This window comes from Oryzias latipes, chromosome 15, assembly GCF_053564925.1.
Source record: "Oryzias latipes strain Hd-rR chromosome 15, Olatipes_Hd-rR_3.1".
Taxonomy (NCBI): Eukaryota; Metazoa; Chordata; class Actinopteri; order Beloniformes; family Adrianichthyidae; genus Oryzias; species Oryzias latipes.
Window position 1 is genome coordinate 32,502,501 of NC_136251.1, and position 11,115 is coordinate 32,513,615.

The 11,115-nt window shown below is 50.8% G+C and overlaps 2 protein-coding genes across 3 annotated transcripts in view; one reads left to right on the plus strand and one right to left on the minus strand.

Annotated features, from left to right (window-relative positions):
* prdx3 (peroxiredoxin 3) overlaps nucleotides 1-4,013 on the plus strand; it is a 5,872-nt gene extending 1,859 nt beyond the window's left edge. The window contains exons 3-7 of the mRNA XM_023963622.2: nucleotides 936-1,077; nucleotides 1,177-1,312; nucleotides 1,405-1,508; nucleotides 1,940-2,105; nucleotides 3,913-4,013. Of these exons, the coding sequence (XP_023819390.1) occupies nucleotides 936-1,077; nucleotides 1,177-1,312; nucleotides 1,405-1,508; nucleotides 1,940-2,105; nucleotides 3,913-3,963 (599 nt within the window). The 3' untranslated portion in view covers nucleotides 3,964-4,013. The remainder of the gene's footprint in view (nucleotides 1-935; nucleotides 1,078-1,176; nucleotides 1,313-1,404; nucleotides 1,509-1,939; nucleotides 2,106-3,912) is intronic.
* A 57-nt stretch (nucleotides 4,014-4,070) lies between these two features.
* On the minus strand, nucleotides 4,071-11,015 carry tm9sf3 (transmembrane 9 superfamily member 3). 2 transcript variants are annotated; one of them, XM_004077521.4, is made up of 15 exons: nucleotides 10,614-11,015; nucleotides 9,482-9,677; nucleotides 9,284-9,406; nucleotides 7,893-8,053; nucleotides 7,744-7,821; nucleotides 7,432-7,563; nucleotides 7,183-7,349; nucleotides 6,977-7,071; nucleotides 6,778-6,908; nucleotides 6,395-6,534; nucleotides 6,094-6,162; nucleotides 5,875-6,021; nucleotides 5,715-5,798; nucleotides 5,569-5,645; nucleotides 4,071-5,265 (listed from the first exon to the last, which is right to left on the minus strand). In XM_004077521.4, exons 1-15 carry the CDS (start codon nucleotides 10,710-10,712, stop codon nucleotides 5,198-5,200), a joined length of 1,767 nt encoding a protein of 588 aa, XP_004077569.1. In that variant the 5' UTR covers nucleotides 10,713-11,015; the 3' UTR covers nucleotides 4,071-5,197. The 2 variants fall into 2 exon arrangements, with proteins under 2 accessions (XP_004077569.1, XP_078787994.1); XM_078931868.1 differs by having other exon boundaries at nucleotides 10,834-10,991.
* Nucleotides 11,016-11,115: the final 100 nt, after the last annotated feature.

The window sequence follows — 11,115 nt, forward strand, 5'->3', positions numbered from 1 at the left end:
TGACCTGCGTCAGACTTATGGACTGTACCATGTGACCTGCGTCAGATTTATGCACTGTACCATGTGACCTGGGTCAGACTTATGGACTGTACCATGTGACCTGCGTCAGACTTACGGACTGTACCATGTGACCTGCGTCAGACTTATGCACTGTACCATGTGACCTGCGTCAGACTTATGGACTGTACCATGTGACCTGCGTCAGACTTATGCACTGTACCATGTGACCTGCGTCAGACTTATGGACTGTACCATGTGACCTGGGTCAGACTTATGCACTGTACCATGTGACCTGCGTCAGACTTATGGACTGTACCATGTGACCTGCGTCAGACTTATGGACTGTACCATGTGACCTGGGTCAGACTTATGCACTGTACCATGTGACCTGCGTCAGACTTATGGACTGTACCATGTGACCTGCGTCAGACTTATGGACTGTACCATGTGACCTGCGTCAGACTTATGGACTGTACCATGTGACCTGCGTCAGACTTATGGACTGTACCATGTGACCTGGGTCAGACTTATGCACTGTACCATGTGACCTGGGTCAGACTTATGGACTGTACCATGTGACCTGGGTCAGACTTATGGACTGTACCATGTGACCTGCGTCAGACTTATGGACTGTACCATGTGACCTGGGTCAGACTTATGGACTGTACCATGTGACCTGGGTCAGATTTATGGACTGTACCATGTGACCTGGGTCAGATTTATGCACTGTACCATGTGACCTGCGTCAGACTTATGCACTGTACCATGTGACCTGCGTCAGACTTATGCACTGTACCATGTTTAGGTCACTTTTTAACCTGATGAAACTATGTTACACAAACTGTCCTGCATTAAAAAGTGCAGCTTTTTGAAGGCTGCATGACACACCTGAACTGCTACAGATGAAGGTAGCTGATAAGAAACTGTTTGAGCAGGCGCCTCCAGATGGGCCCCCGCCGTCACTCAGCCTGCCCCTGCCTTCAAGGCCACAGCCGTCCACAACGGAGAGTTCAAGGACTTGAGTCTAGCAGATTTCAAAGGCAAATATCTGGTCCTGTTCTTCTACCCTCTGGACTTGTAAGTATCCCGGAAAACCCGTTTTTGGTGTCGACAGCCGATTCCTGATCGGCTTGGAGGTTCGCTGACGAGGCGTTTGTGTCCTCTGTGCGTCTGCAGCACCTTTGTTTGTCCGACTGAGATCATCTCCTTCAGCGACAAGGCCAGCGAGTTTCATGACATCAACTGTGAGGTGGTGGGGGTGTCTGTGGATTCTCACTTCACCCACCTGGCGTGGATAAATACTCCCCGAAAGGTACCGCTAAGCCCGTGAAGCAGGCGCCATCCAGGTGTCAGAGGAAGGTGGTTGTTGGTGTTCATGATGGTGTCTGTGGTTTCTGCCGTTAGGCCGGAGGTTTGGGGAACATCCACATCCCCTTACTGTCGGACCTCAACAAGCAGATCTCCAGAGACTATGGCGTGCTGCTGGAGGCTCCTGGCATCGCACTCAGGTAAGGTCAAACACGTTACTCAAACTACTTTCTGTAAAGAAACGTCATTAACTCGGGTTGGAAAAAAACATTTTTTTAAGGACAGTTTGTGGTTAAGGATCCCGCTGACCTCTGAGGTTTTCCTCATTTAAGGAAACCAGTTTTCAAAGATTCCGCCTTCAAATTCAGAAAAGACTGCATCACTGATGCTCATCCAGCAGTTCTTAGCTCAGGCAGCAACATCGCCTCCTTGTGGCCACAGAAACACATTACAAGCAGGACATTCCAAGTAACCAAGTTATTTTTTCAGTTTTAAAGTCTGCTCCATCACTTTAACCTTCTGCTTTGAAAGGCTTGTGTCACTTGTCTCGTACATGTTTTATCACATTTGTTCAACTTTAATGTCATGACGGTTTGTCAGCATCTGGCCTTTCATATGCCCCCCCCCCCAGAGGCCTGTTCATCATTGACCCAAACGGCGTGGTGAGGCACATGAGCGTGAACGACCTGCCAGTCGGCCGCTGCGTGGACGAGACCCTTCGCTTGGTGAGGGCCTTCCAATTCGTGGAAACTCACGGGGAGGTGTGCCCGGCCAGCTGGACCCCCGACTCCCCGACGGTGAGCCGTCATCAAAAAAGGTTTTATCTTTTATTGTGAAGGTCCAACTCATCCAGGTTCCAGAATCAGAGACGTTCGGTTTAGTTACTGTAGCCTCAGAGGATTCTAGTGAACAGAAATGAACCGAAAAGACCAAAAGTCTTTGGTGGGTCTGCAACCTGTTGTGGCAGCCCGCTGCCGCATAGCCGTTAGCCCGCTGCCGCACAGCCGTCAGCCCGCTGCCGCACAGCCGTCAGCCCGCTGCCGCACAGCCGTCAGCCGCACAGCCGTCAGCCCGCTGCCGCACAGCCGTCAGCCCGCTGCCGCACAGCCGTCAGCTGCCGTTAGAGCTACAGACACTGGCGCTCATGAACCTGAAAGTGGGATAAGCCTGGAGGAACATTCACAAACGCAGAAACTGACATGTTTCTCCAGGAAGTGCTGCTGGGTTCACGCTCTGGGCCAGAGACACTAGCGGCCAGACGCCCAGAAAATGTTCGATACCCATAGGAACACGTCTGAAAGAGATCCACATCTGAGGTGAAGACCCCTCGTTAATCTGCCTGTTGATGCATCAAACCTAAAGGGAATTCTTCTCACAGTTGGATCTGAATTCAGGTCTCAAAGGGTTAACGGAGCTTCTGAAATAGACTCAAACCCCACTGGAGCAGAATCATGTCCTTCAGTGTTTTAGAAAGAGAATGAGTGAAAATCAAAGGTCTTCTGAGCCGCCAGACCTCATGGACGGTTGGATGCTTGGCTGTCATCCAACAGACCGGTCTGTCTAAATCAGGGGTCGGCAACCTTTTTGGCCGAGAGAGCCCTAAAAGCCAAATATTTTTAAAGGTCATTTCCAAAGAGCCATACAATAATGTAGTGTCCCTTTCCCACACTGAGGCACGGAGACTTAACCTCTTTTAAGGTTCTCTATTCTGGTTACTGCAGACTGTAACCAACACCGTACAATTAATTCAGCAACTCCTGAATCTCTCCCGCTGAGAACGCTTCACCCAACTTCTTATTCCTTGGTCCAAACTACCTAACAACAGGCTGAGCGACAGAACTGAGAGCCAATCAGCATCTCTCCATGATGCGTTCAATGAACTCCAGAAATTTTGAAGGCGACCCAAAAACAGCCACCCAGTTCAGCTCAGTCTGCAACAAAACTAAATATTCAAGTGAATGTGTGCATTTGATGTAATTTCAACATTTTTAAAGTACAATAAGTCTGTGGATTCTTTTTAATTACATTGTTATGCTGTTGCTAATAAATGATGAGTATTTCTCGTGGTAGTTTTGCTGATGGTCTAGTCTGGTTGATACGTGGTGAGTTTCTGCTTCATGCAGGCGTTGAGACTTTAAACGTGATCGTAGGTCTGAATGTTCTGTAAATGTGAGACAGACTGATCACATGCAGACATGGAGCCAAACACACACTCACACGCTGCAGTGAGTGACGGGCAGCGGGTTTTAAGTTTTGACAATCCCTGCGCGGTTCACCTGCTGCCCGTGCCCACGACCCCCCCCTTCCTCACACATCCCGCTGCAACCGTGCGCTCTTTCTCAGAGACGGGAACGCACAGTTACAAGGACGGCAGTTTGCAGGTTTTAGGCTGTTATAAACTCTGAAATAATAGATGATAGTAAACTGATATGCAGATTTTTTTTCTCCAAGCACCACTACTACTGGCATCGCATCGCAGCCGAGAAGGACTGGTCTAATGAAAAAAAAAGTATAATTAAAGATTTGTCTGGGAGCCACATGTGACCATCAAAAGAGCCATAGGTTCCCGACCCCTGGTCTAAATGAATTCTGCTTGATTTTCAGATCAAACCAACTCCTCATGGATCCAAGGAGTACTTTGAAAAAGTCCACTGAGGCAGCTCTGGACGTTCACCACAAACTCAGTAAAGTCAGAACCAACCGTCTGCTTCTGTGTCATTTTTTCTGCTGCGTTTACATCATCATCACCAACAGAGGGCTCCTCCCTGTACATAAACATGTTTATTTCTTTACAGCAAGTTAATATCAGGGTGAAAATGTCTCAGACATCGGTACACAACATGAGGTGCCAGAAACCGGGAAAAGAAAACCACTTCTCACACGAGCAGGAAACATACCGACTGTATGGAGAAGAAAACATCTAGTTTAGTACAGAAACTTTGTACAGGATGTTTCAGGAAGGAAGCCACGGCCTGGCCCCGCCCACATTCACAAACGACATCTCCGGTTAGGCGGCAGAACATGAACCAGGTGACCCAGAGCCTTTAAAGCTTCAAAACAAGATAAAAAAAAGCCTCTTCAGGTGATCGCTCGTCAGTCAGCAGAAGTGGAGAAAAAGAAAAGCCAAGAAAACTTCATGCAATTTCAGGCAAATGTAACGGCGCCACCTGCCTGACCCCAGCACCAAAACAAAAAAACCACCCTGTAGTAAATCTGTACAAAGAAAATATAGGTGGGATCTACGTCTAGGGTACATTGTGATGGGTATATACACTCTCCCACATCCATATATTATCTTTACAAGTAGACTTCATTCAGACCCAAACGTAAGAAAACAGGACTGGGAAATGGGATCAACATTTAAAAACCTTCCTGTACCTGCGGATCCGCCGCTTTGCCCGCTCCTGTACAGTAAACTACAGCAGGACTACACCTGATGGAGCGGGCCGCCCGCCGGGGAATGACCGTCGGTCTGCAGCTACAGGAACACCCACCCAACAATGAGCCACTTCAAGAATACAAAACAGAACCGAGTCCAGAGGCAGACACCAACCCAGCTCCCACACACGGGCCTCTTCACTGAAGAGAGCTACACCCCTCCAGCTGTGGGCGGGGCCTCAGCTGGGCCGGCGTGGAAAAGGACAGGTCGCGTCGGCCTTTAACCTTCGCCCCAATGTTTGTTTGAAAGCAGAAGGTGTCTGACGTCCTTTGGTTGGCTTTCAGATGAGGCCTTCAAATTCATTCAGAAAATGGGAAAACTACATTGTACAAAGTGAGATTCTCTCAATCTCTTAGCAATAAAGAAAAGTAATAAAGTATGAGTGATGTCCTCCGTCTGTCAGGATCCTGGGGGGCAAATCCACGAACATCCCTGTGTCGCTGCTGGACTCTAGTCGATTTTCACATTTGTGTAGATCTTCCGCACGAAGGCACTTGTTCCCATGTATCCCACGGCGCCTGCAAGACATTTGGCGGTCAGTTTGTCAGAAGGTGGGAAGCTCTAACGAGAGGCTTCAGAGCGCTCTAGGTCCTCATGCTTTCATGGGGGGGGCAGGAAGGCAGCGCTGAACGGCTAAAGTCACCACAACGTGCACGCAGTACTAACAGCCGTTCTAAGTACGCGACACTATGCGTCTGTTGTCCGTTTACATCAAACGCATTCATGTTACTTCACATGTAAGCTCCAGTCTCAGGAAAGGTTCTTTCTTCCCACATCTATAAAAGCTACATCCCATAATAATGAGGTCCAGCTGAACTCACCACACATGATTCCCAGAGCAGTGCTGAACACAGCCATGTAGCCGAAGTAGAACGCCGTCTGAAACAGGCCGTACATCCTGCAGGACAGAGACCAACGTCAGCGTGACCACCATTCAGTCCTGCACACTCTGGACAGCAGCACTCACTTGGTTTTGAAGAAATAGTAGTAAAAGGAGTACATGTACACATAGACGGCGGTGGATGCCGCCGACAGGAAGCTGGTCCACTGCCTGGAACAGTCAGAAACCACAACGGTCAGGGCCGTGAAGGGACGGAAGGAGGAAGGGCTGAAGACCAAATGCTCACCATCTGTAGTCCTCAGCATTCAGCAGGAAGTACGTGCACACGATGGTGACGCACACCGTCACGATGCAGAGGATGACCAGCACCAGCATCATGAATCCGTACACGTAGTAGATTTTGTAGGCCCAAAATGAGGTGAAGATGAAGTACCTGAAAGGGAGGCACAGAGAAGGTCACCGCTTCACTCCTCCAAGCGTCTGCAGATTCACCCAGTGAACTCACATTTCTATGAAGATGGAGCCGAACGGCAGGATTCCTCCAAGGCACACGATGACAGCCGGCTCCATGAACCTGAAGAGGAGCAGGACAAAGACCTGGTCAATCTTCTTCATCAGGTCATCTGGCTCTTCTTCGACGGGACTGGCTTCAAGACTTTTCATGGTGACGGGTTTTTTGTTTTTCCAGCTCCACCTCTGGAACTTGAAATGAGGCCCGACAAACCTTCAGCTCCAGCTGACCGTCAAAAGTCAAACCGTGTGAAAGGACCGGCCTAAAGTGACCCGCGAGCGTCGGCCACACCCACCACTTCTTCTCTGGGATGGGCCTGGGCACGGCGTTCACTCTGCAGGGGAAGTTGGGCTGGCCCGACAGATTCCTGCCCAAAATCGTTCCCACCAGGTTCAGAGGCAAAATGACAAAGAAGCAGATGCAGCAAACGGCAACCTGTGAAGGAGACAAAAGTCCGTGAGTCCTACAATGACCGCATCAGGCTCCGCCCAGACGACAGAGCTGCTGCACCTGTGAGGATCTGAAGCTCAGCCCAACAATTCCAGACTCCGGGCTGAACAGGACACCCATTCATTCTCTCTGGTCCTAAAGTCACAGCAGTCTACTGCATGTGTGACTGAAGACTTTTCTGACTTAAAGGAGGCATTTGGCTACAACCTCTTCCTGGTTTGCACCCACCATGGTACCAAAGGGGATGGCTCTGGAGGCGTGGTAGTAGATGGCAATGAAGTTGATGAAGAAGGCCGTTCCACACACCATGGCGGGGATCATGAACGCTCCAATGAACATCTGTTTAATCCATCTCCTGCCTGAAAATAAAGCATTTTCCTGTTTCTGAAAGACAGAGTCGGTGTCCCACAATGCAATGCTCTCTTACCTCCTTGTTTTGCATACAAACTTCCTCCGAAGTAGCCATTGACAGGAGAGGTGGCAGCATAAACAAAAATGGCGGTGCTGAGCATGGATCCTCTCCTGAAGAACACAGGAGAACAACCTTGTTACGGACGCTCTGCTTAGGCTCATCTGATGAAGGTCAAGGGTCAGGCTGTCGATGTGTTCCAACAAAACACAGATGAAACTCACTCTGTATACAGATCCTCCACCATCGCCACGATGATGACGATGAGGGACACGGAGAAGATCTGACAGCCAGAGCCAATGAGAGAGGAGAATATGAGCGGGTGGCTTGAAGGCCTGAACACGTCTCCATGAACCTGCTTCCAGCCATATTCATCTCCCAGATCTCTGTCCTGTTGGGAAACGAAGCCTCCGTTTCAATTAGAGTCGCAAAAACCCAAACATTCACCGCGGCGGAGCTGTGCCAACACTCGCCATGTCGTCCATTTCCTCTTCTTTGCTGTATCTGGCATAATCCTTTCTGAGGGTTCTCATTAGAATCATAGACACCAGGCCCACCAGGAAGATCACCATCATGAAGGAATTGAAGATGGAGAACCAGTGGATCTAAAAGGAAAGAAAAAAAACCCAAGCGTGAGGTCAGATTGAGGAATATTTATGAATTCAATCTATGCTTTAGAAGGACAGAAACAACCGTAGGTTCTGCTGAACAGTGATCCAGGTGATGGATGCATGGACTGAACACTTATACAACCTTAGAAAATCCACCAAGCGCCGTCTACCCACCCTGTGCTGAAAGAAAGATGGATCCAGGTATTTGTCAAAGCGGTCTTCAAACTTCACGTCCGACTTCTTCCACTTCACCTGTCAGGAGAGGTTTGCATGTTTATCTTCACCCGACGTCCTCCAGAACCAAAGAAGCTCTCGGTACTTACAGAGTAGGACATGGCGATTCTGGTGTTGGGCATGAGTTTCACTTTCCCTTCACTGGTCAGGTTCACATCCACAATCCTGTTGCCGTTGAAGCCGATCTCCAGCTTCTTGTACGTCCACAGGTAATGGTCCTCTCCGTTTTCATCCGCCTCGCCAACAATACCTGCAGAACGACGCCATCAACGGCAGGAATGCCAAACAGACCAACATGTAAAGGTTTGTGTCACCTTTGGTGAAAAGCATCGGTAAAACGGCGTATACTGTAAAGCGCTCACACACTGATGGTGGCAGGACGCTCTGCGCTGATGGGATCTGCTTCAAGTCTTCACTGCATGGATTCATGGTCTTAATAAAAACTGGAGAGCTTGAGGGGGGGGGTTCTACCACGACGGAAAAGTGGATTCCTGAAACCCTTTGAGGCTCCGGTGACTTTTCAATCATGGAGGCCTATGCGACCATAAAAAATGACGACTTGGGGTTCTACGTGAGTTTGGACGGCGTTCTCTCTGTCAAAAATCTGAACGACCCTTAAAGTGGAGCAACATTCATGAGGAACTACTTCCACCGTTTGAGCGCACGGTCAGAAGGCGATGACCCAAAGGTGCGCTGCTACCTGTAATCCACTAAACCACCCATCAATATGACCGAAGCCACTCGGGAGAAGACAGCAGAGAAATGGAAGAGGAGACGAGGTCAGAGCTGCCGTCACACCTTCAAATAGAAACTCAGAGCTGGCAAAGTAAACACCTGCGCCCCGCCCACCACCTCCAGGATCCGCGTGCGCAGCTGTCCAGGTGGCATGATGGGAAAACCTGCTAGCAAACATGCCAATACCCTCAGTAAACGTTCTTCAGAGAAAAACCAAGTTCCCACTGAGAGAGATCTGTCTGACCCTGAAGATGATGCAGAACAAAAAAGGAAGGAAAGTTCTAGACGTTTCTACCAGCTGATGTAAAGACGTGACCACATTCAACAGAGAAAACGTCTGTGGAAGATCTAAAGCTGTGCTAACATTACCGTTGTAGACCCTGAAAACAGACAGTTCCATGCATTTGTAGTTTATTCACATTTGTTAAAGTGAATCAAAAACGACAGTGTCATCAAGACAAGAACAGACAGCCTATAACATCCATGAGTTACTGAATGGGCTAATGTGGAGCTAATGCCAGGGGGAGGGGGGTACCCTGAACAGGATAACCCCCCCGCACACACCTGAGGGACACTCAGATTCACCAACCTATGAAGCAGGATTTTGGAGCAAGAATGCAGGAGAATATGCAAACTGCAGACAGAACACACCCAGCTGGGATTCGAACCAGGACCTTCACTGTGCCGACCACTACCCCACATCACATTCAAAGGGCCATGTAAAACCCCACACCCCTTTACTTACCCCAGATGGGCAGATCATCGATGTACATTTGGTACCAGTAGTGATTCTTGATGGCGTAGACGAAAGCGTCCCGTTTGGCCTTGTCCAACTCCACTTCACAGTATGTCGTCTGCATGACCTCCTCTGCAAAACAACAAGTTAGAAACACGCAGCCAAACAGACGTTAGGAGGTTCAGACTCTGCATCTGGGATGGGAACCTTTGAACTTGATGTCCAGGCCGCTGAACTCCAGCTCCACGCCCTGCAGAGCCTCTCCCAGCGTTTCGTGGTAGTGACTGATGGTCTTCTTGGAGCCCGCGCAGAAGGGCAGAGAGAAGTACTTGTAGGTCTCCTGCCGGTTGTGGTACGGCCCCACCGTGTTCATCCACAGGACCACCTCCTCCTTATCCGCGTACTGTCAACGACACACAACCGCTGAGCACAGCTGGAATGCATCACCTGCTCTGCTCGTCCAACAGGTTTCCCACGGCAGACGGCCTTCACCAGAGGATCCTCCAGCCGGTCCATCCCAGGATGAGAGGGCCTGGATGGACCAGCTGGAGGATCCGACCCATGCACGGGGGGGGGGGGGGGGGGGGGGGCATCAGAGGATCCGACCCATGCACGGGGGGGGGGGGGGGCGTCAGTGGATCAGACCCATGCACGGGGGGGGGGCATCAGAGGATCCGACCCATGCACGGGGGGGGGGGGGGGGGGGCGTCAGTGGATCAGACCCATGCACGGGGGGGGGCATCAGAGGATCCGACCCATGCACGGGGGGGGGGGGGGGGCGTCAGTGGATCAGACCCATGCACGGGGGGGGGCATCAGAGGATCCGACCCATGCACGGGGGGGGGGCGTCAGTGGATCAGACCCATGCACGGGGGGGCGCGGGAACATCAGTGGACCCTCTCCGTCGCTCTGAGGAACATCCGTTCCTCTGCGGAGCGTCCATAGCAGGAACCAACCGCAGCTGTAGCCGGATGTTTACTCACAAGCGTCGGTAACCGTGTGTTATAGGTACACGACAGAAACGTCACAGACTGAAGAACTCAAGCTAGCTGCTAACTTCCGAGCAGTTTCCGCCGGTGCTGCAGCTAGCTGGCGTTAGCCGCGGTCCCCGGGGCACAGCTAGCATGCTGCTCCAGGAGGAAAACGGTGTTCTCGTTTACCGATTACCGGTTCCCGGACCCCACAGGCCCGACCGGGAGCGCTGACATGCGCGAAATAGGAAGTACGTTCTGGATCACAGCTAGCCACCGAAGCTAAAGTTAGCAGGTTAACCCGAACACAAACGACCATTATCTCCGAGGCTCCCCGGGTTCAGTCGGCCTCGCAAAGCCCGTCTTACCGTGTGCTCGTGCTCATCAGCGTCGACAGGTAATAAAGAACCCGCTATGGTCAGAACCGCGGCCACCGCTTTCACCCTCCACCCGAAAGACCCCGTCATTTTCGGTGAAAGTGTGCAGAAAGACAGGGGCAGTTAGCTTAGTGAGGCTATCCCTCCTTCTTCCTGGTTGTGTGACAGAGGCAGTTTTCAGGGATGCTCTGTACGCTTCACGAGCGCTCACCGCACTGCCACGGCATTGGCTCAACCCAGTCACGTGACTCCCCGTGTGCAATCAACGCGCAGAACGAGGGATGGCCGGTGATTTTAGAGACTGCGCGCAGCGTCCGCAGCCTTCAGCCACGTCATCCGACCGCCTAGACCGGAGAGCTGCCAAAGCCTGTCGGTTCTGATGCTACGGGAACCGATAAGGCTCAGAGGAAGAGTATCAAAAACGGAAAATGAAAAGTTCCCCCATCCCCTGAAAAAACGTCCAACTTTCTGTTCCAAGTCTCAGAATTTGAGT